General features: G+C 43.1%; 1 protein-coding gene across 1 annotated transcript; it reads right to left on the bottom strand.

Moving 5' to 3' along the window:
- Positions 1-657: 657 nt before the first annotated feature.
- BBS4 (Bardet-Biedl syndrome 4) lies at positions 658-25,310 on the bottom strand. Its single transcript, XM_065871494.1, has 15 exons — positions 25,271-25,310; positions 21,825-21,904; positions 19,789-19,852; positions 17,820-17,931; positions 16,848-16,920; positions 11,696-11,749; positions 9,459-9,586; positions 7,012-7,066; positions 5,964-6,032; positions 4,848-5,000; positions 4,584-4,755; positions 2,841-2,910; positions 2,074-2,215; positions 1,316-1,517; positions 658-767 (listed from the first exon to the last, which is right to left on the bottom strand). Exons 1-15 carry the CDS (start codon positions 25,308-25,310, stop codon positions 658-660), a joined length of 1,524 nt encoding a protein of 507 aa, XP_065727566.1.
- Between the last annotated feature and the right edge of the window lie 232 nt (positions 25,311-25,542).

The raw sequence follows: 25,542 nt of genomic DNA, 5'->3' as shown, positions 1-25,542 counted from the left end.
ACCAGACCAGCCCTTTACTTCTTTTCATCCTGACATGGTCTGGCTCTACACTGACCTCTCAAGAACAAGATATAGGGACTTGTTCTGGATGCTTTTGGGAAAGTGCAGCTGGGATACTCACTCAGTAGCCTGGGCCTCAATTTAAAGAGCTTGTTTCATCATTTTTTTTTTTTTCTTTTAGACTATTAGAGCTGGATTATTAATCAAAGATTTGTGTTTGCTTCAGTGGCTGATATACCACACAGCCCAAGGATCAGCTCAGCTGAGACAAGGCTTTGTCATGACAGGACTGCTGCGCAGAGGTCTGTCTCAGACTTTCCTTCCACAAAGGAAGGGGTCCGCCAGCCAAGAGAAAGTGCTTTCCAACACAGATAGCATCACATGCCCTGCTGGCTCTTGGAACTACATACATAGAGCCGAGGCCTTGCTCTCAATTGTTCGGGAACCTGTCTGGGCCATCTTCTCGCTCGTTTCTGGCTGAGGGGGCAGCAGGGGCTGCGCAGGCCTCAGCCTCCTCGTGATCATTGTAACGCGTTCTGCGTTCCAGCTCGTGATGCCCAGGGAACGTGCTGGCCTCCGTGCTGCCTGTGTCACGGGACCTTTGCTAATCTGGAACATCCTCGCCCAAGAAACCCCAACTCTCGGCTCATCCTACACCTATTTTTCTCTTATTTGTGCTGATGCTTCCGTGGGTTGCGCTTCCACAGTGGGCTCTGGCTCCAGAGGAAGAGATGCTGGCTTTGTGAGCTGGGATGTTCCTCCGACACCTAGTAACAAAACAAACAGCTTGAATTCTCAGTTCCATGGTTCCAGAAGAAATCAATATTTTCACTGTCAAGTTTCAAGAAAAAAACCCCATATTTTCTGAGACTAGTGGGACTGTGGCATATTTGGGCAGCTGTGAAGGAAGACCATAACTGAAGAAATAAAGCAACAGTCAAGTATGCCTTCAATGACCTCATAAAATAAATGTTTAATTACCTGCACCATGCTGACTTATAATAAGGCAGTGAGAATTAACGTGAGACTCCGTAACGGAAGGTGCCGCAATGTATTTCTAACCCTGAATATTGTAAAGACCCAGCGTACCGACGTCCAGCTAAGCCTGCCAGTAGCTGTTAACTTTTACACAAATTGCCTTAAGGAAACAAGTGACAGTTCGGCCACCCTTGGGCCTTTTTCCCCTTCTAGGCAGCACTACGTTGGATGTGTCCTGAGTCTGAAAAGCACAAGCCTCATTCCAAGCTGTAATCTCTTTGCAGGCACATGTGGCTTGTACCCACAGGTCTTCATATAGCTGTGTGTCGCTTCCTACCTGACGGGAGCTTCCTATATGCGGCTGCTGAAGACATTGCCTGTCCTAGAGCTTGATTAGAACCCAGAGGCTGCTGGAAACTGGCGGCTTTACTGGTTGAAGTGGTCCGCTGCTTTGATTTGGGATCTTTAACTGGTTTAGTCCAGACCAGTGCCTCCCCGACCTGGAGAGCAGCTCCCAACTTCTGGGCCATCTCCACCATCTTGTGCCCACGTGGGAAGGAAAAAAAAAAAAAGAGTCACAGGGCTGACCAGCAGAGACAAGCCTCATCCCAGGTCTTCAGCAGGCAGGTGGGGGATTAGCTGAAATAGTGTCTGCTGTACTAGCATTTGAGGGAGGAAACACTGCAAAGAAATCATTCTCAAACAGCAGAGACCACATTGCCCTGAGTGGATGGCAAGGGAGTTCTTTAAAGGCTCTCAAACCCAACAATTCAAGTTTGGTGCATTGTTGGACTAAATTCCTGCCTTTTTCCTATGTGAGGAGAATGGGAGGGAGCTACAAAGCGACATAATACAACTCATTTGAGCTGAGGTCTATCAATAATAGATATAACTCAGTAAGCCTGAATTTCCTCTTATTATTTTCGTCCAGGAAAGTTTCTTCTCAAGCTGTTCTTAATTGAAGAATTCATGCCACTAGGAATGTCTAAGCCAAAACAGGCATGAGCCTATATAACACCTTATATTTGGGTTATTTGGGCTTGATTCAAAAGTCTCGTGACAGCTTGCTTATGACTCCTAGGAGCTAAGGCTTACCTCCGGGTCAAATTCCAGGGAGCTGCTGTCCTTGAGTAGGTTGACTTTCTTCTCCATCTCCTGGTACTGGGCCAGGGCGCCCCTCTCCTCTCCCTGGTTGTACAGCAGCACAGCATAGTTCAGGTTTACCAAAGGGTTACACCTGTGCAAACAGACAGCGATCCTTATGGAGCTGGGGCTTTGCAACACATGGTCATTTAGAGATCCTTCTCACTGCACAAAAATAAAACTGGCTAAATACAGACAGCTCCACTCCACAGCAAGGTGGGGCACACACGTGTTCTGTGGACCTTTGGAGAAGAATCAGGGAATTAACTTCCCAACCAGCAAAGCAGGTACTGGGACCAAGACTGACATCTCAGCCCTCAAAAGAGACGAAAAACAGGTCCCTACCCTGCTGCCTAACAGAGGCCAGTGGAGTATATCCCAGGAGAGTCAAGTTTATCTTAAATTAAACTGAGCCCAGAGTCCCATGTGACATTCCAGCAGGCCCACAGCTATCAACAGCCCAAGCCCACTGCCAGCTCTCACTTTCTCTGGTCTCCTGACTACTAAGGGCTGGAAACGTTTTCTCAGAAAGAGTCAGCGTCGGGTCCTGCCGAGCCACTCTGTGCTCAGAGCCACGTCCTGCAGCGCAGAGGCCCGCTGTGCACAGAGGCACGGGGAGCGAGCAGCTGGGCTGGCTCGGCAACGCCGGGGCCGTGGCGCCACCTCGCGGCTCTGCGGCGCCCAGCCCTCCCAGTGGCGTTCCCGACAGGGCGGCTTACTTATCCAGGCGGACTGCTTCTGTGTAGGCTCTCCTGGCATTCTCTGTGTCTTCCAGATTGGTCAGAGCCACTGCAACGAAGAAAGTGAGTGCAGTGGCTGAAAAGCCCAGCGGAGAAAACACAGGCAGTGTTTCAAGACGGCAGTTCATTCAGCCACCAAACCTAACTAACTCCTGCTGTGCCCGCCCAGCTCCTGGCACCACCGTCTGCGCAGCCACTCAGCTTGGATTCCAGGTATCATCTTGTTCAACGGTCCCCCCTCCACAGTTAGTCAGCGGCCGGGTTCCATGAATTCCATTTTTTACAGCTTCTTTGGTGACACTGCCCTGGTTTAGTCGTGTCAGGCCTTCTGTTTTGTTCCCCAAGGGCACTGTCCCGCTTGCCACAGCGCAGGCTGCCAGGTATCTCGCTGACTGAGACAAATCTGACCGCGTCACTAGCCTACTCAGGAATACTCACATGCTCACTGCTCTCCAGCACCCATAACCGTACCTTTAAACTTTTGTTTAGCAACAGAACACTCTCCCTTTTTAAATCGGTATTTTCTGAAAGCCTGACCTATAACCCAAACAACAGCAGAGCTGCTCTGGAAGCCCTGCCCGCTCCACCTCCCCAGCTGTTCATCTACTTCTACTAGACACAAGAGGAGATCCACGAACACAGCTGGGAAAAACAGCCTCTGGGATCAAGTGTACAGTCCCTGTGCTGTACTCAGTGGTCCTCCATACTCTGACGCCAGACTACCTCTCCTGACTCATCTCCCACCACGTTCTACAACGCTATTGCCCACTAATGGCCTGGTACCTCTTGCAGTTTCATGGCTGCATGCCTTTACTCAGGAACTTCGCAGCCATTCTGTACTACTGAATTCCAGCTTATCTTTGCACAACTCAGTGTGAAGATCATCTCTACTTTGCGAAGTTAGAATTGCTGCTTATGCCATACGGTACAGCTATTTGTTTACATTCCTGTATCCCATTATGACTGGACTATCTTTGTATTCAGACAGCCCCCAAGTAACCACCACTCAATTTGTTTTTGCAACCTTTCTCTTATAAATTAGAACCTCACAGTAATGACCAAAACAAACAAACAAACAAAAAAAAAAACCCAAAAACACACCTGAGGACTACTGTCAATGAGAACATGGAAACTGCTTTTAGGTATACATTTCTTGACTTTAGTATACGGAGAAGTATCTCCGGAAAGAATATTTAGTATAAGGAGAAGTATCCCCCAGAAAGAATATTTAGTCAGTACTTTTATACTGTAGAGCAACAATAATAATAGACTAATTATATAATGACAACAAAACCAGTAGTTAACATTCATTGTGTCTAATCATGTAATCCTTTCATCAACCCTATGAGATATAGCTAGTAAGTAGTAGAGGTAGGACCCTACTTAAAGCCCAAGATCTTAACACCTGCTGATAACTGGAGCTTGGCTGGATTCAATATATGAACTGTCATGGGAAAACCACTGTTAAAAGATGAACTGGAGACGAACCTGATTGAACCTGCTGGTCTCTGAGTGAAATTCCCCTAAGTGAGAAGCAACAAGGTGCTTTGTCATCCTTTTCTTTCATATTTCTTCAAACTCCAGGACAGTAATCCGGATTCCTATGGGATCTGCAAGGGAATGGCTTCTATGGGACATTTAACCGCTGGTCTCCTGTGATTCTAATTCATTTTTCCCTGAGTACAGACTGCGAAAGGGGTTCTTCACACAAATGTCTCTTACCAGCCAAGAGCATGTAGAGCTCCCCCATCTTTGGCTGGAAGTTGATGGCTGCACTGAGAAAATGGAAGGCTGATGCATACTGCTGCATGGTCAAGTGGACAAGGCCCAAATTATACAGAATCTTCCAATCGAAGGGTGCCAAGTAGTTGGCTCGTTTCAGGCAGCTGATAGCCTGGAGGAGAGAGCAGGCACTCGGTGAGAGGCTGGGGCAAGCTGGCAGAACCAGTATCTGAACACAAACCAAGAAAATGAGGAGACACTCACTGCCACGTATTTCTTCTTGCCAAAGAAACACATTCCAATGTTATTCCAGAGTGGAGGACTTTCTGGAACAGCACAAGCTACAATTCTGTACTTGGTGAGGGCAACGTCAAAGTCCCCATGGGTCTGCATCATGCTGCCTGCTGCCAAGATGGCCTGAAAACATGGGATGTGGAAAGTTGGTAATTCAGTCATCCAAAAGGCTGTTGCAGTGAAGTAGCCTTCCTGAGTGTAGATACTCAGCAGGCCCATCAGCACTGGTGGGACTGAAAAGCTGCTTCCAGGGACCTATATACTATATCCAAGCTATTGGAACAGACACTCATGAAGAACACTCCCGCACCCCACGCTGGCTCTCTTTGGCATAATACAGAAAAGTCACTGACTTTACCCAGCTTACTTCTTTCCTGCTGGTGGCCAGGGGAGTCACTATTTCAGAGTATCGGGGCCCTGTAAGTAAAAAGCACCTTTAACCTGTTCCCTACAGCCCCTACTTGGTACACCAAGTGCTCTAGACAACTCAGGTGCACCTGTCTTTGGCCACTAAGGTGCAGCTCCTTCTGCCACAGGGCAGAGGGTGAGTCAGCCTTAGGCTTCACTGATCAAGCTTTTCATGTCTCTAAGGAAAAGGGTTAAGGTGGGGTGCTGCGTCAGGCTACTACGACTTCCAAGATAGGACTGAGTCTGTACTGTTAACAGCCGGTTTTGCTGCATCTCCCTCAGTGATACATGATGATCTCCTCCTCCCCAAAGTCGTATCTGGACAAGAGTTGTAATCTCAGATTCATCAGGAATCAAGTCTTTTCAGCAGATTTATTTCTGACAGTAGTTATAGAGGCTCTGCCAATTTCCTAAGTAACATATAAAACTTTACCAGCACTACAGTTTTGCTTTCTGCATAAGTTAACAGGCCCAATATAACAAATGTGCTCTTTTAGAAGATAAGAAGCAGAGCACTGACACTTTACAGTATTTTCAAATGAGAGCCATGCTTATTTATAACTTTTCTAAGGAAAAAGTACTTTCTCAGATATACAGAACGCTTTCTAGGGCCAGATCACCTTTAGGAGTGGTGGGACCATCTGTGTGAAGGCTCTGGGGTTTGACAGCCTGCAGTACCTTGTAGTTGGTGGGGTCGTAAGTCAGTGCATTTCCAAGATGTTCAAATGCCTTCTGGTAAATGCCAAGCTTGGGAAAAAGCAAAAGCCAGAGAATTACACTGGGGGGACGGTAGTTAAGGAGACTGGCCAAGCACACCCTCATCAGACACACCCTGACTTTTCCGGGTTCTTCGGACAGAAAAAGAGCTACAGATACCGGATTCTTTAAAAGAGGAAATTAAGATCCCCACGTTTGTTTTCCCTCCTGTTTTGTTGATTTGTCCCCTGATAAGGTCAAAGTAGCTGTTTGCCAGGAACAGCCTCTGCCACACTACTAGCACTGTTCCACCCGTGGCCTCTTGGCAGGAAACGGGCCGGTTCGCTGCATCTCCCCTGGGGCCAGCCTCCCAAGCCAGAGCCCGGGAAGGCCCAGGGTTAAGCTCCTTTTAAAGAAAACTGAAACAAACGAAAAGGCCACCACAAAGGCAGGGCTGGAGGCAGGATCAGCTAAGAGGGAAACCAGGGGCTTCGATGGGGTGTGTGGGGCAGGGAGAAGCCCTGAGGGATCCCTGGGTCCCAGGGGCTCAGGCAGACACAGAACAGCGATGGGGCCAAGAGAATCCCACCCACACTCGGGAATGTGGAGGGGAGAGGAGACTTTTTATTCTAGACAATGCTTTGCCTTCTCTCTTTTCTAGAGGACGTGGCTGGGAAGAAGGAACAACAGGAATGGCCTTTGCCCCAAAGCCCTAGCGGTACCACAGCTTCTCCTCCCACCACAAAATGCCAGCCCCTCTGACCCCAGTTACTTCTCGTATGTGTTCCTGCCTTGGTTGGGTAAGAACTGTAGTTGCACTGAGGCTCAAACAGACTTACCTGCTTCTGATTTGAATGCTGAAAATTAATTCCTTTAGCAGACAAAGAATATCAAATGCAGAGAGTAAAGTTCATGTCCTTATGACCTTTAGTAAGTTGTGTTAAAGTTAAAATGCAGGAAAACCACAACACACACAAACCCAAAAACACTTCTAACGTCAATGCATGGGTGAGCAAAGAATTCGTCTTACCTGGAGGTAGAGTAATCCTAAAGTTGTGAGAAGTTCTGTATTTTCTGGTGAGAACCTGCAACACAGAGATGCTCAGAGGGAAACAAGATGTGTATGAGAGACACTAAGATACACACATAGTAATTCACCCTTGTGCACTACCTGAGACACCACTGTGCCTCCCACTACCCATAGGAACTCTCAAAGGGATTTGGGAATTTCCTTCCAAAGTAGGTCACCTCAACCCTAGCTACAGGGAGGATTGCTCAGCAAGAAAGAATGGGACTTGGGGGCTTCCCTGGTGGCGCAGTGGTTGAGAGTCCACCTGCCGATGCAGGGGACACGGTTCGTGCCCTGGTCCGGGAAGATCCCACATGCCGCGGAGCGGCTGGGCCCGTGAGCCGTGGCCGCTGAGCCTGCGCGTCCAGAGCCTGTGCTCCGCGATGGGAGAGGCCACAACAGTGAGAGGCCCGCGTACCGCAAAAAAAAAGAAAAAAAAAAAAAAGAATGGGACGTGGAACTCAGACTCCTTTCGCAGGACCTTTTTTTAGGGCCAAAGTCCTTAGAAAGAACCTATGGAATATTTTGTGCCACTGTCTTGATTACACTGATAGAATTCAAGAATAATGCCCTGTAAACCAAGTCAGTCTAGAACACACACAGTTTTAGCCCTTTCCCTCTTGTGAGATATTTTTTTTCCTGTTCTCACTGCGCTCAGTGCCAGCCAGCATAATTTCCCACGTAATTTAGGATCCCAAGGCCCCTAATGCTCTGCTCTCCACATTAAACAAAAAGCCATACTAAACAGCCAAACTAAAGAAGGAAGACACATACCCACTCTAGGAAAGAATTAGCTGTTGGCTTTGTGGAGTAAACACCGGCTTAAGTAAAAGATTATCTGCCTTTCCAATCCCTCAGTGACATCTGTCTTTGTCACAAAACGAAAGCAACACTGAGCTCACATGATCTGACTACAGGATCACCAGACAGCTTCAACAGTGAAAATGACAGAAGGTGAAGAACAGTGTCTCCTGTTTCTAAGGAATGAGGTAGGGTGCTGGTCACCTATGGGGAGACCAGAACCACAGGGGCCAAAGCCCCAGCCTGGGGAGGCCTGAGCTGGCCAGACAGAGCTTACTCAGTTCAACTGAGTATTCACCCTTCACTTTCTGCCATAAATACCCATCCTAATCACTTCCTCCCCCAAAGCAAGTAAGTAACTTCCATGATTCTGGTGGGTGTCCATCCCCCCACCAAAACATGACTACTCTCTCCAAAGCTGCGGGTCATAAACAATGGTTTCTATAATCTCAGTGAGGCTCCAAATGCTCAGCTGACCTGTTTTCTCCTTTGAGAATTTCAGTGACTTAAGTCCTTGACCAGCCACTAGAAGAATGTGTGAGCTAATGTAATTTATATGAGCTAATAAGCTCAAAGAGCCAACTTATAGAATGCAGGGGTCAGGGATTAAAGCTTCCATCCAGCACCAAAGAGACTTTAACATACGCTACATGGCTTCCTTCCTACTTGTCCATATAAACTTAGCCTTTTGATGACAGAAGTCTCTTTTGTAGCTTAAACCAAAGGATTTTTATGTCTTTTCAGGTATAAAATATGGTTGAAGAAAATTCCAAAAGCAGTGTTGTGACTAATATAACCAGAAAAGTTACTATCATGGTAGAAGACAAAGGTAATTAACAAATTAATAGAAATCTACGTTTAGTTCAAAGTCTAATTATCAGGAGTAACAGACTTTGTGGCCTTAAACCACAGATGAGGCATTCTATTAACTGACCAAACAAGACACTACAGCATTTTGCTACAGCTCTCCCACTTAAACACAAGACCCCAGACAGAAAAGACAAGATAGCATGTGTCCCTAGAAAAAAAACGCAGAACACCACACTGGGAAAGCCAGTCAGTTACATTTTCAAGGGGGGTTTGGCTGACCCTAATGACATTTTTCAAAAGCATGATATTGGTCTCAAGCTAAGAAGGCCAGATCTTTATTACTCAATCAGGAGATTTCTCTCCCTAATATCCTGAAACACAAGATCTTTTATAAAGTTTAAAACCACAATGGCAGACTGCCAGCTGACTCCAAAATCTGCTCTCTCCTTCCTCCTAAGCACATCTGCCCACCTCCCTTGCAGCTAGATGTGGCCACCTCACTAATTTCGAACCACAGAATGTCTGCAGGAATGATGAGGAAGGAACATGGAAGGAACCTGGATCCCAGATTGATCTTGTGGAGCAAAGCTGCCCAGCTAGGCTAGACCAGCCACACTGATGGGTGAGAAAGAAACATGTCTGTCTTCCTTATTTAAACAATCGGGAGCTCTAAACCTTAGCTTAAAAGTAACTCTGGCTTTAACAGTCACACGTGTTCTCTCTTGGACTTGGGAGTTCATGTCTGCTCCCATTTTTGTTTTAGTTTCTCGCTGCTCTAAAGGAACAGACACACTTACTCCACTGCTTTCTTGTAGATTTCGATGGCCTTGTCCAAGTCTCCCTCCAGCAAATGGATCTTGCCCAGCATTATGTAAGTCAGATCATGCCTGTTAAGATGTAGGGCATTGTGCAACTGGTCTTGTGCCTAACAAGATTGACAGAGTAAAGAGAACCAGATCACTACCGTGAAAGGACAATGACCTTGTATGGCTAATGTAAAGACAGAGCTCCTGCTATACTAATGTAGGAATATCACATTTCAGCAAATGCCCCACTACCCAAAAAACGAAAACATACCCAAACCGTGCTTGCTCATAGGACAGCTGGCAACATGGAGTGTCTGCCTCTAGAGCCACTTGGGAGGCTTGTACAGATGATTAAACTTTTTGAGTGTTTTCTGCTTTTTGATATTCACACCCATGACTCGTATTTCGTAAGTCAAAAGGGATATCATGGTCTGCCCCAAACTCGACCCCAGCTGCACCACTGACCAAATGCACAGCCTTCCCCAGGGTGGACCTCGTTTTCCTCACCAATATTTTGATGAATGAATGAACCCTCATTTATTCATTCAACATGTATTCGAGTGCCTGTTGCTCCAGGTACTAGTATACCAGAGCTAACACAAGAGCTTATGTCCTCGTAGATGATGAAAAGGGCTGTTGCTCTAGGTACTAGTATACCAGAGCTAACGCAAGAGCTTATGTCCTCGTAGATGATGAAAAGGGCTTCGTTTAGTCCTTCACTGATTCAACAAGTATTTCTATAAATGCCAGGTACTGTATTTGCTTAGCCTGTAGGCTTTATAGTAAAATCTAAATATAATGCTTCTCCTCCATACAGGTCTGACCAAAAACCAATTCCACCTCTCCCTGGGCTCAGAATAATCCTGTGAATAGATATGTACTTACTCAGTTCAACTGAGTATTCACTCTTCACTTTCTGCCATAAATACCTATCCTAATCACTTCCTTGTAGATGCTTGAAATATCCTCTGAAGAGAGAAAGCTCCTAACCAAATATGTAACACTGAAGATCTAGATCTGCCCAGAAAACCTAAGGGACCCACTAAATATGTATATTTTATTTACACCGATATAGGTATTATTTATTTTTATATATCTCACAGGAGCAAAACTTATTCTCATACCTCAACTGCTGATGTACAGGGTTTTTTTCATACCCCTGAGGGATTGATTAGGTTGCATCAGTTTACAAATTGATATATATTAAACACTGTCAAATGGGTATCAACTAATTCAGATTCTCAGTCCTGTCAGCACTGGAGAAAGGAGAATAAAACTTCATAATCACTAAGTGGGAGCTTTATGAAGGAAACTCTACCCAACCCCACTATCATTAACTTTTAGAGTTCTCTATAATTTGGTCTATCCCTCAATTAAGATATATACATTTTTTCCCTTATCTGAGTATCAGGGTAAGCGCAAATGTTTTATCTGATGTAAGAGCCTTAGGCACTGTAGCCTAATCACAATGAAATATAAAAATGAAACATAAAAATCTCACACGGAAAATAACCTTAAAAACAAACTCTCAGAAATCAAATCTATTTAAGATTAAAAATTCATTTCCGGGCTTCCCTGGTGGCACAGTGGTTGAGAGTCCGCCTGCCGATGCAGGGGACATGGGTTCGTGCCCCGGTGTGGGAAGATCCCACATGCCGCGGAGCGGCTGGGCCCGTGAGCCATGGCCACTGAGCCTGCGCGTCCGGAGCCTGTGCTCCGCGACGGGAGAGGCCACAACAGTGAGAGGCCCGCGTACCGCAAAGAAAAAAAAAAAAATTAATTTCCAATGACCTTGAAAACTAAAATCAGTTGCCACTGGAGCATAAGATAGCTCACAAGGTCATAACTACACTTTTAAGACTTATAGGTCCACTTTTTGATATCTAAGTTTTATTGAACATTTGTGTTTCCATTCTAGAAAATTAAACTAGGGGGTGGAAAATAAGAAGAGAGGAAGAAAGCAATTAGATTGCCATTCCCTAATAATATTTCTAGAATTTGTCACTTTCTTGTTAAAAGCAGAAAGAAAGAAAAAAAAACAGATGACTAGTGACAAACGAGAATAAAAATGGGGATAAATGTATATGGCAGTTTCAATTTTTACTTCTAAAAATCTCGGCAAGCAGTAGGAATAATACAAAATGAGCAATGGCACCTCTGTAACAAGTGTACCCTCAGTGAAATCCCCAGCCAACCGCTCAGCCACCACCACCATTTCTATAAATTACCTTGTCCAACTGTTTCAGGTAAATGTAGCAAACTCCTAGGTTATGACAGATCTCCTACACACAAAAGAAAGGAAAACAACTTACTAAGTTCCACAGTAACAGAGTGAAACAACAGGCGTCTAGAGATTATTACTGCTTGGCAAAATTTAAACTTTAAAACATGCACTATGGTTAATTTTTTACTTGAATCTTAAACAGATTATAAGAGATAAAAGCAGAATAAACCAGTGATCTTCCTGGGTCTATTGAGTACCTTGGAGTGCATGCCCAGCCCATTCCTACACCTTTTTTCCTCTAAGGGCTGCTCACTGAACAAACCCTTTGTCCCCTCTTCTCAGAAGAGACTACCACAGCCCCTTCTCCAACCCTAAGGAGGTATGTGTGTGTGTCAGTCAGAGTCCTTTTCCTAGGAATCTAGGAATTCACTAGGTGGTATGGACTTGGGGACTGACCGCGCCATCTGGAGGCCACTAGGATGGAATACATAGATGTAATTGGAGCCGATCTTCAGAAGACTACAGCACAGGTCAGCAAACTCTGGCCCACTGGCCAAATCCATCCTCTGCCTTTTTCTGCAAATCAAGCTGTATTGGAACACAGCCACGACCGCTTGTTATGTCGTCTACAGTTCTTTCACACTAGAACTTCAGAGTCAAGTAGTTGCAACAAAGACTGTATAAATCCACAAAGCTTAAAATATTTACTACCCTGCCCTTTACAAAAAAAAATTTGCCAACCTCTGATCTACAGAAAGAAAATAAATCAAGCAGAAATGCAGAGAAGCTACCTTGGTTGCTGACATCTTTCCAGTTCTAGTTCACTGCAAGACCAATCTGTATTTCCTGACCTTGTGTTCTGTAAAATCTCTCGAACTCCCTTATATTAAACCTCCCTTTATTTAAGGCAGCTTTAGAGAAAGGAAAATGCAAGGGTGAGAAAACTGCTCCTGGGAAACAGTAAGGACCATCTTGTTAGTAGTGGGGAGGTGGAGAAGCATATTCAGACCCAGAAGTGTCCCTCTCGGAAGAAACATGAACCTTATAGGGCTCAGAGACAACAACTGGTTTAATGTTTTCCAAGTTCCCTAACATAACAACAACAAAATAGCAATCAGTGATTCTATGCCAGATGTTTTTCATATACATTACTTTAATTTTCCCAGCAAATCTGCAACATAAGTATAACAATTTTGATTTCAGAGGTAAGAAAATGGAAGCTCAGAGAAGTAGTTTGCCTAACTTAGGACAAAAAGTATCAGCACTGGGATTTCTTTTTCTTAGTTCTAAACCTTAAAGAATTTCAACCATATATAAATGTAGACAGAATCAGCCTGTACTCATCATCCTGCTCCAACAATCATCCAATCCATACCCCCCCATCTCTCCCACTACTTTTGTAAGCAAATACCCCACAAATATTTCAGTATGTATTTCTAAAGGATAAGATCTCTTTTTTTTTTAAGCTACCCACAATACCATTATCATACTTGAAAAAAAATTAGTAACTGCTGATACTGAATCATGTTCAAATTTCTGATGAATGTGTCACATTACAAAAAAATTTTTTTTTCTTCAATCACAATCCAGGGACTTCCCTGGTGGTCCAGTGGGTAAGACTCGGCACTCCCAATGCAGGGGGCCAAGGTTCGATCCCTGGTCAGGGAACTAGATCCCACATGCATGCTGCAACTAAGAGTCCGCATGCTGCAATGAAGATCCCACGTGCCGCAACTAAGACCCGGCTCAGCATGCATGCATACATACATACATAAATTTATTTTTAAAAAGTCATAATCCAAATAATTTCCACACATTGCAAAGCATTGGGATTTGAACTCAGGCCTGTCTCTAAAACTTGTATACCAGACTTCCCTGATGGTCCAGTGGTTAAGAATCCGCCTGCCAATGCAGGGGACAGGGGTTTGATCCCTGGTCCGGAAAGATCCCACATGCCGCAGGGCAGCTAAGCCTGTGCACCACAACCACTGAGCCCATGTTCTAGAGCCCACAAGCCACAACTACTGAAGCCCATGTGCCGCAACTACTGAAGCCCGCGTGCTCTGGGGCCCGCATGCTGCAATTACTGAAACCTGCGTGCCTAGAGCCCACGCTCCACAAAAGAAGCCACTGCAATGAGAAGCCCACACACCGCCACAAAGAGTAGCCCCTGCTCGCCAAAACTAGAGAAAGCCCACAAGCAGCAACAAAGACCCAGCTCAGCCAAAAAAAAATTTTTTTAAATAAAACTTGTATACCTTCCACTTCATCACCCTATAAGAATATACACAGGGAGCTGGAGAGGAGAAATGTAGCCCTACTTGTCCTTTAAATGTACTGGAAGGTAACTAACCCGTAACCTTTTTAAATCATTTCTCATAGATATTATTTGAGAAAGCAGTAGCAATATGCCTTAAACAAACTGACAACCAAGAAAATTTTTGAAATTTGAAAAGGAAACTAGAACAAATCAGAGTTAAATCCTGTCTTTCATGGGGTGAGAAGATGCAGCAGACATCCTGCAAGGGCAATTGGTACAGTAGAAAGATCACAGGCCGAAAGTGAGGAATCCTAGATTCTAGGCCTGAATTCTGGCTCTGGTTCTGCCACTACCTCACTGTGTGCCCTTCAGCAAGTCACTCCACCTCCCAAAGCCTCAGCTTCCTCATCTATCAATATGGGAAATTCTCCCTACTTAACAGCTGTTCCACAAGTCAAATGAGATCATGGCAGGAGGAATTATTATTCCCCTGCTGCGGCCAGAGTGTGGAATACCCTGATGAGTCGAAGGAAGTAGGGCTACAAGGTTTACTACAGGCCACAGGCACTCATGAAGCATGTAGGGCAGAGAGTGGCTGTTTGGGGAATGACCACCTCTACTGGCACCAATGGACTGGTTATCCCAGGTGAGTCAGTAATACCAAATGAGCTCTTTCAACCAACTGGACAAACTGAAAGACATTCTCCATTCCCCCTGTCCCGTCCCTGAGCTCTCCTGTCTCACTTCCTCTCTGTCTCCATCTATGGGCTCATTTTCTCTTCAGTTCAGCCCTTCAAACTGTTTTTTCCAGGATTCCATCCTCAGCTCACTGCAGAGTGAGCTCATTCAATTTCATTGTTTTAATGATCACCTTTAAGTTGTTGACTCCAAAATGTGTATCTCTAGCTCAGAACACTTGAGTTTCAGATTTCTGTATCTGCCATGTATTGGATACATCTCAATTTAGATATCCTACCAGAAGGTACAATTCATCATGTCCATAATCTTCTAAAAGACAGGACTTAACTCTGATTTGTTATCATCACCCTCTCCCAAAACTTGCTCCTCTTCCTTCCTGTATTTCCTATTCTAGTTGATTGTCCCATAAACCACCAATCCATCTTTGCATCTGCAGCCCAGTGCCTGGCACACAGACGTTCATTTGTTGAAAGAAGGACGAAGTGAATGAAACGGCAACTCAATTTTCCTTTATCTGTAGCTTTACTTTGGCCTTTGGCTATAAAATACTCAATGGCATAAAGACTTAAACATCTCAGTCTTTAGACCTGCAGAAGAAAAGTGACTGACAAAAATAATAGTGCTGTGAGACTTCCCTGGTGGCACAGTGGTTAAGACTCTACACTCCCAGTGCAGGGGGCTGGGGTTTGATCCCTGGTCAGGAAACTAGATCCCACGTGCATGCCGCAACTAAGAGTTCGCATGCCACAACTAAGGAGGCCACGTGCTGCAACTAAGGAGCTGGCAAGCTGCAACTAAGGAGCCCGCCTGCCGCAACTAAGACCCAGTGCAACCAAATGAATATTTTTTAAAAATAATAATAATGATAGTGCCATAAGAACTGCAGGGAAAACCCATGCTAGCTCTTTCTATTAATCAATCTAATCCTTCACTCTTAGATATGTCTTTCTAAGAATCATCAGATATTTTGAAAAAACCAATAGCATGAAAGAGAAGAACGAAAACAGAGGAAGAAAAAGATAATTGTGGAAAGCAGAACAGAACTTCAAAGGGTCAGAGACATGGAGAGGCTGCTGCAAGAAAAGACAAAGTTCTTAGAAATTAAAAATGTAATTACTGAAATAAAAAATATTGAACAGGTAGGCTAAATAACAGAATGTGAATATAGCTAAAAACAGACGTGATGATCTGGAAGATAAGACTGAGGAAATGTCTCTGAATGTACAGCAAAGACAAAGAGGTAGAAAATATGAGAAGCAAGTTAGGAGACAAGTAGAACAGGTACAGAACACATCTGATAGAGTAGAAAACAGTGTGGCAAATGCTGCTAGTTATTTACCCAACATTCACTCTCTCTGTTTACCTTACCAACAGAACCCTAATTTTGTTTACAGTGACAATACATTTCCCAACCTTCCTTACAAAAGGCGTAGTTGGTGTGATGTAAGTGAAAGTCTGTTGGGGATTTCTGGGAAAATTATACTTCCTTGCTGAAGGTTATTCCTTTTCTCTTTGTTGCATTCCTAGAATGATGTGACGTTAGAGCTGCAGCAGTCATCTTATAACCATGAAGAAAAAGCCTCAGCATTGATATCGCTGGACCACCAAATCAATGTTGGCAACTACTTACCTGGATTTCTTGTTTCATAAGAAAAAAATAAACTCCTAATTTATAAAGCCAATGTTTAATAAAATGTTTTGTTGCAGTTACACACAATCCCTAACTAATACAAAGAGACAATAGAGAGGAAAAAATAATCAAAGAACTACTCAAAAAAAAAGAAACCTTGCTGACCCAAAGAAAGGCAAGGGTCTTCAAAGTGAAAGAGCCAACTGCATGTCCACAGATAAGGGGGATAAAAGAGAAAAGAAACACATCTAGACAACTATTACTGACATTTCAGAACTCCAATGATAGAAAATCCTCAAAGCTTCTACAGGAAAGTGGGGTTATCAGCAAGAATCAGACTGGTAACAGACTGCTCATCAACAACACTGACAGCCAGAAAACTAGGCAGCAATGTCTGCTGAGTTACGAGGAAACATGATTTTTGATCTTATACCCAGCCACATCATCGATCAAGTGTGAGGATAAAATACAATTTTGGCATGTAAGAATTCAGTAATAATAACAAAAGATAGCCATATGATAAATGGAGCCATTAGCATGTCACTAATAACAAAGTTCCCTACTTACCCAATCTTTCTGGTTAAGTTTAGCTGCTTCATTATATACTTCAGTGGCAGCTTTATGTTTTCCCAAAAGAAATCTGGGGAAAAAACACATTTTCTGTGATTATTAACGCAAAGCTTTTACGAGACTATAACCCCACCAGTCCCACATCTGACTCATGCTCCAGCCAGCAGAGAATTCGGGACGCCTCTTCCCTGTAAGCTGGCTGTGCTGGTTTAGCCAGTGAGGCTGCTGCACACCAACAGCAGAAGCTCTCTTGGTGGGAACAGAGTTGGTTCCAAGGCCTTGGGCCCATTCTACACCAATTTTAGTGAAAGTCTTCTGTAATTTATTTTCTACAATGTACTACAAACGTAGACCAAAAAAGAAACAAGCCAAACTAATGACCATGTTAAACAATTTTTCATCATGATCTATTAGGGACAGGCCCTTCTCTCCCAAACTAAGTCTCTTTCCTTGACACTGGATCATCATTCTGGAGACACGGGAAAATCAGCCTCTATGCAAAGACAGTGCAGGTTATGAATGACAACGTAGGTAAGAAAGTGAGTGGGAACTCCACAGAACACTTTACTACTCTGGAGTAGTAAAGCTATTAGTACTTAACAGCTTATAAAGACAACGGAGGTTGCCTGCATCCAGGAACCTTCAGGGCATTCACTCAACAAACACTTACTAAAAACCTACTGTGTATCTAGTATTATGCTAAGTGTTGGAACAGTAGGTGAGAAAAATTCCATGGGCTGCCAATACATTGGGGTACTTGAGGCACAAAATGTTCCGATTTATATGAGAAACATTATCGGTGTTCCCCCATCAAACTAGAATATACAGTGTTTGAAATACTCAGTTCCTTTATACTAGTCATCTCATTTTCTCAAATTTCAAAATTAATCCACACTCTTCAAAGTGAAGAGTTGCACTTTACATTGTTCTCTGTCAGTGCCCTAGGGCCTCCAGGCTGCCAATACTCACAAAGATCTGGCCACCTGCTTGAGGTTATCAGCAGACTGAGGGCTGAGAACAGCACACGTCTGAAAGAGTTCTAGGGATTCTTGGATATTTCCTTCCAGGCGAAATATCAATGCTGCCAAGAAAGAGAAAACACAGAAAATAAAATCATGTTCTAGGAAGAATGGAGCCTGACATCTGAAAAATTGGAGGAGAGGGAGGTAGGAAATCATATCAAAGAAATCCTTTGGATAATTGTGTCTAATACAATCAGATATGACTTCAGATGGATTGAAACAAGCAGCAAAGTTGTTGATGAGCTAAAACCTTTTTTTTTTAATTAATTTATTTATTTTTGGCTGTGTTGGGTTTTCGTTTCTGTGCGAGGGCTTTCTCTAGTTGTGGCAGGCGGGGGCCACGCTTCATCGCAGCGCGCAGGCCTCTCACTATCGCGGCCTCTCTTGTTGCGGAGCACAGGCTCCAGACGCGCAGGCTCAGTAGTTGTGGCTCACGGGCCTAGTTGCCACAGGACTCGAACCCGTGTCCCCTGCATTGGCAGGCAGATTCTCAACCACTGCACCACCAAGGAAGCCCTAAAACCTTTTTTTTAAGGTATCTGGAATCTACCTATTCCTCCACTCCCAGCTTCCACCACGCAGATAATCGAGTGCCTTGTAAATTATCCCACAAACTCTTCACTATAAGAACATTCTTATAGCTCCTTATCAGATGCTCTATTTATCATGATAATTCCTACATCCACCTGATAGTTTTCAGAGAGTACACCCAAATGGGGCAAGTGCAATCAATAACTCAAGTCCAACAAGGAGATGCTGGCAAAGAATGCAGTAATATTTCAGACTTGGTTTTCAGTATAGCAACCAATCAGAATAATCATTTTTCAGAAGAATTTACATGCTTAACTACTACCAGGCACTATAAGTCTGGAACTTGTGATATTGGGAATAAAAGAGCATTATTTGGGCTTCCCTGGTGGTCCAGTAGTTAAGAATCTACCTGCCAATGCAGATGACACGGGTTCGAGCCTTGGCCTGGGAAGATCCCACATGCCGCCGCGGAGCAATTATGCCCGTGCGCCACAACTATCGAGCCTGCGCTCTAGAGCCCGCAAGCCACAACTACTGAGCCCACGCGCCACAACTACTGAAGCCCGCGTGCCTAGAGCCCGTGCTCTGCAACAAGAGAAGCCACCGCAATGAGAAGCCCGCGCACCACAACGAAGAGTAGCCCCTGCTCGCCACAACTAGAGAAAGCCCACACACAGCAACAATGACCCAACATTGTGAAAAATAAAAACAAATAAATAATTTATTTTTAAAAAAAGAGCATTTGCCATGATGTCCTAGATATGTCAGTATCTTACCAATTATGTCAGAAAATTATATATTAATCTGAAGACTACAAATACAATGAGTGGTAAACAAAACTATTCATTTACATCAAAGAGTCAAAAAGATAATTCCTGGGAAAACTAAGGATGCTACTTTGGGCACTACAGAGTAAAATTCCAGTCCGTAGTTCCTATACTTGATTTCTGTTGAATTTCATTTATTCTCTGTTTTATCCTGTATACCTCTAGGCTTCTTCCCTTCATCCTGACTCACCTTACAAAAATTCCTCAAGCTTTTCCTTATCTCTTTTAGCTTGACTACAAGGAACCGTTCCAAAAGCCTCTTCTGCACCTGAAACTGCTGCATGAGGCAGGGAGCCTAACAACTGTTCTGAAAAACACTAGCCGGAAACTAGAATAGGGGTGAAGGACAGTAGCAAGTTTTTTTAAGAGAACTAGTCATTTCTGAGGTCAAATCCAGCACAATAATCATGTTCCGATTTCAAAAAACAGTAATATTGAATAAGAGATTTGTGGAACATTTACTTGAATTTAAGTATTTTATAAGTTGTTTGCTCTTTTTCCAGAACCTAGGCAGAATGTGCATTTCTCTGGCAAGAAGAGAAGAAATATATGTCTTACCTTGGACATAGATAGCATATTCACATAACCCCTGAGTCTCCTGAAGCTGTTCTTTGATAACATCCTGAAAAAGAAACAAACAATACTTCTGAGTAGTGGTTAAGTGTCTTCAAGTGTTTTTAAGAAAAGGTAAACATGGACAAGGAGTACATGTAAGAAATCTACAATACTAATGATGACTAATAAAGTAGTTCATTCAGATTTTTAAAATTTATTTGACCCCTAGAACAGGGGTCAGGAAAGTACAGCCCACAGGCCAAATCCGGCTCACATAGCCTATTTTTGTACAGGTCTCAAGCTAAGAGTGTTTTTTTTATTTTTAAAGGGTTATTAAAAAATAAGAGAAGATGAAGTATATAAGACAGAGACTATCTGTGGCCTGCAAAGCCTAAAATATTTACCATCTGGCCCCTTAACAGAAAAAGTTCACCAATTCCTATCTACACTCTAACTAGGCAGGCTAAGAAAACTATGAAGAGATTTCCATGCACCATTATAGATGCTAGGAGCTCTCTGATGAGCAAAGTACAGGCTCTACCTTTGTCCTATGATGGGCTAAGACCAGGGAGCTATACAGCTCAGAGGGCAATCACCTGATTCTAACCTGGAGAATCAGGGAAGGCTTTCCAGGGTAGTGAACAGTTTCAAATCCTGTGTTAGCAAGGGATGGAGGAAAAGCTGAGGTGGCCCAGAGAGTCAGAGAGAGAAGGGCTTCAAATGCCATGCTAAAAAAGGTCGAGAGCAATGGGAAAATCGTGATAAATTTTAAGTGGGAAGTAACCTGATTCTATTTGCTCCATTTTTGGAACATTGTGGAAATAGATGGAAAGGACGCAAGATTAGAGGCAATGCTGGCATAAGAACTCTTGTGGTTAATTTAAATAAAAATGACAGGGATTAACTAAGGCGTGGCAGGGGTGGACAATGTCTTGAGATAGTAAGAGAAGGATCTCTAGAACTTGATGATTATCTATATTATATTAGGGAAAGTGGGTCAGAGGATTCTGACACAGACAGCTGGGTGAATGATGGTACCTATCCCCGAGACAGGGAACAGGAGAAGAAATAGGTTTGGAAAGAAGAAGATAAATTCAGCTACAGAAAAGATGAATTTGAAATGCCTGGGAAGCACTCAGTACACATCTCTAAGATCAGGAAGAAGTGTGTGGAATAAGCAGAGAAAGGAGTCAAGGACAGAACCTAGAAATAGCCCCAACTCTTAAGAAAAAAGCAAAAGAAGAGAAGCCAAAAAAAAGGAAACAGAGAAAGTGGTCAATAAAGGAAAAGGGAAATAAGAAAAGGATAATATCACAGATGAAAAAAAAATCTTTCAAGATCCATGCTGGAACATTGCTAGTTCTTTACACTGTCATAGGTACAAATGTCACAGGTATAAAAACTACAACCTTAAAAGCATTACAAAGCTCCGAATGCCAAAAACCGAGAATACCAGGGATATATTTTGCATGATGATACTATTCTCTGCCAGCAAGTATGTAATGTACATAGTAAGTTACCAAAGATACCGTTTAGAGAAAATACAAATGGTTTTAAAATATATAAAGGACCAAGCTCACCATAGTAAGAGAATTATAAAACTCAATGAAATACCATTTTCCACCTATCCAGAGATCAAACAGTTAAATACTATGCCATATTGAACATCTGCTCTCCACTATGAGACCAACAAGTCCCAGAGAGTGGCTGCTCCTTCAGCCTGGTCTTGAAATGAGAAGACACATGGAGCACACTTGAACCTGACCCACAGCCTGTGGTCAAACCCAGCCAACCTAACAGCCAATCTGAAGGCCCATGAGTAGTAATAAGTATCTGTTGTTAGAGGCCACTGACATTTTGAGGTTGTTTCTTAAGCAGCATTATCATAGCAAAAGCTAACCAATACACAAAATGCAGAGAAATGAGATTTCATACATTTTTAGTGAGAGCTAAACTGTCACACAAACTCTGAGTGACAGACACAGTTAGTTTGCCTAACCAAAGCCTGCCTCTCACGTTTTCTATCATTGGCCTCTCACCTTGCATGCTTCATAATCCTTCCGGATATAGTGGAGATGTATCAACCAGTTCTGCTTCTCCAAAATAGGAAACTCTGGAGCTGGGTAGCATGTTTTGACAAAACAAACAACACAGTCGTCGTTAGGTTTTCTCCTTGAGCACTGTCCTCAGCTAACCACAGGCATATACTGTAATATCGCGTTAAATTCTTCATGCTGCTGACCATGAGAACACAGTGCATCAACAATGTGTGGATTACCAAATTAAGAGATACTTGTCCTACTATTACACATTGAATATACACCTCTGTTCAGTTTTGGTCATTTATAATGTCAGTTTCTCAACTGATAACTTGCCTGAAGAGAAAAACAGAATCATTCTTTCCCTCTTTCCTCTCTCTCTCCTTGGTTTTAGAACGTGAATAATATGACTTCCCAAAGGATATTTCAGGAGTGTTACTAACAAAATATACCTACCATAGTTAATATCACATCTGATAGATCACAGGACCAAAAATAGCTAAACACAGTCTTAGCAATAGCTCAAATGTGAAACATTATACTGTTGCCCAGGAATAAGAAGTCAACAAGGAGAAAAATATTTGAGCCACTGAAAACGATTCATGATACAGAAACCCTGAGTTACTATCCCTTTGAATTCAATTAAAATACAGGTAAAAATTCATTAAGAAATTATTTTTCTATGGTAAAAAGGAGGACAAGTATTCACACCAACCTCAGAACAGTGGTGACCTCAAGGAAGGAAGAGGGAAGAGTAGAATTACGAAGCAATAAAAAGGAGATTTCAACTGTTAAATGCTTTATTTATCAAAAAAGTTAAAAGCTCTAAAGTATACATGGCCAAGTGTATTTATTTATTAAATCTGGCCTGTAAGTACACAGGTGTTTGTATTTTTTATGCATTTTAATACGTGCTTGAGGTAATCCCTGTTTTGTTTTGTTCTGTTTTAATGATCATTTTCTTTTTGTTGTTTTTTGTTGGCCACACCACGCAACACGCTGGATCTTAGTCCCCGACCAGAGATGGAACCCGCACCCCCTGCAGTGGCAGCGCGGAGTGTTAACCACTGGACCACCAGGGTACTTCCCTGATTTTTTAAAATGTAAAAGAAAGGGTATAGCAGGGGAAGAAAGGGAAATGATTTGTGATCATTTGTAATTGCTCTGTTCCAGAACCTTAGGCGATATATCAACGGAAAACCCAAGACTTATATGTCCGTAGTATGATGGGAAGGAAAAAAAACTTACTGTGACCCAGAATTAACACTGCAGGGACACAAAAATTAAGAATGCTGCTTAGTCTTTCCCAAGAATAAGGAACAGCAACAGAATCTGTGAAGTGAAATTATGACAAAGTACGGATATGATCTTATAAACCGGAAGAAAGAAAAGAAGATAAAATGTTAAGCAACTAACTCTTCATCTTCTGGTCACCCACATCCTCTGACTGAGACCACCCTTCTTCTAGGCAGCAAGGGCCTCTGTGAGATTCTTCACTGACTTTTGTCTCCTTCCTTCTCTTCTCCCAAGCCCCAACAATCATCAGATATTAGCCATTCATGTTCTACCTAACCAACCACTTCCAGAATTAAATTTCCTACTAAAGACCACACAAATCACCAAGCTTAAAGATGGATGTGAGGGACGTCCCCTGGTGGTCCAGTGGGTAAGACTCCACGCTCCCAATGAAGGGGGCCCGGGTTCGATCCCTGGTCAGGGAACTAGATCCTGCGTGCATGCCTCAACTAAGAGTCCACATGCCGCAACTAAAGATCCTACATACTGCAACTAAAAGATCCTGCATGCTGCAAAGATTCCACGTGTCGCAACTAAAACCCGGCACAGCCAAAATTAAATAACTAAATATTTAAAAAAAAAACAAGACGGATGTGAGTGGGTGTGCATGTAATCTTGGATCAAGTCTCAATTGTATGGCCTACCTCAATGTTACCTACCCTCTAAAGCAGCAGTCCCCAACCTTTTTGGCACCAGGGACCAGTTTCATGGAAGACAATTTTTCCAGGGACCGGGGGGATGGGGTGGGGGATGGTTTTGGGATGATTCAAGCACATTACATTCATTGTGCACTTTATTTCTATTATTACTGCATTGTAATACATAATGAAATAATCATACAACTCGCCATAATGCAGAACTCAGTGGGAGCCCTGAGTTTGTTTTCACTTGCCACTCGCTGATAGGGTTTTGATATGAGTCTGCAAGCAATTGACTTATGATGGTCTCTGCAATCAAACCTCTCTGCTCACGATAATCTGTATTTGCAGCCGCTAGCATCACCGTCTCAGCTCCATCTCAGATCATCACCAGGCATTAGAGTCTCATAAGGAGCACGCAGCCTAGATCCCTCACACACGCAGTTCACAGTGCAGTTCCCGCTTCTAAGAGAATCTAATGCTGCCGCTGATCTGACAGGAGGCGGAGCTCAGGTGGTAATGCAAGTGATGGGGAGTGGCTGTAAATACAGATGAAGTTTCACTCGCTTGCCCACGGCTAACCTCCTGCTGCGAGGCCTAGTTCCTAATGGGCCACGGACCATTACCGGTCCATGGCCCAAGGGCTGGGGACCCCTGCTGTAAAGGGAAGGAGACAACTGAATCCTTTGAGTTTACAATATCACTTAGTATCATTGCTTCCACAGCCTAAAAGAAAATTTATAAAATGCAAATTTGAGTCCTGTCTATTATTACAATCTTATAATAAAAGATGAGGCATTTTTTGTGCTCCATGGGTGAAGAATGGAGGAAAAAAATGTTCAATTTGTAAGGTATCTCAAGGGCCCAGAGGCTCATGAAATGGAGTACTAGGGATGAGAAGAAGGGAAAGCACCACCAAATTCAAGTGCCTAACAGTCATTTCACACTCCTGACGATACAGTTTTTCTAAAAGTTAAAAGAACTTTAAGCTCATCAAAGACTTCATAAATCATTTCAGTGCCCCATAACTGTCCTATTAACTGTGTAGTCTTGGGAAATTTAGTTTCCTCATCTATAAAATAGAGACTCATTCATTCATTCAATAAATATTCACTGAGTACCAACCACATGCCAGGCACTGGGGATACAAGAGCAAACAAAACTGGTTATAAGCTTTCAGGGAGCTTATAATCAGGGCAGGGGTGGGGGGTGCGGGTTCGGAGAGTGCTGGCAGAAGGGATAGATGATAATAAAATCTCCATTATTAGTGATATTCTTCTCACATTTAAATAGGAGAGTCAGGGGATAAAATACCCCACAGAGATGTGAAGATTGAATGACAATACATATAAAGAGGTTCAAGTACTGTCTGGTACACGCTAACCCTAAAGAAGTGTTAACTGTTGTTGCTGTTATTTTCATCATCATTATTATTAGTCATTTTCCAAAATGAGGAAATTCTGGATACCACATAAATCCCTATGAATTCTGAATTTACAGTTAGAATTTTACCTGTAAATGTGTGAGTTGAATTTCCTGTATTCCAAATCATTGCTCACTCCAATTCCCCCTACAAACAGGGATACTGGTTCTTATATGCTTTCACAAGTATTATGAGAATTACCTATTTGAAAGGTCCTCTAAAAAAGATAGGCATGTAAGTGCAAAGTAGAGCCTCCTCTATTTTACAGCAGAGCAAGGTGGTCATCTCCCATGTTACACTTTAGTAGGAGTCTGTATTACCATGGATGTCAGGTGGCCAGCTGACGAGATGACCAGGTAAA

Source organism: Phocoena phocoena, chromosome 2 (assembly GCF_963924675.1).
Source record: "Phocoena phocoena chromosome 2, mPhoPho1.1, whole genome shotgun sequence".
Lineage (NCBI taxonomy): Eukaryota > Metazoa > Chordata > Mammalia > Artiodactyla > Phocoenidae > Phocoena > Phocoena phocoena.
The sequence above is the reverse complement of the archived record's forward strand: the minus strand, read 5'-3'. Positions and strand labels throughout refer to the sequence as shown.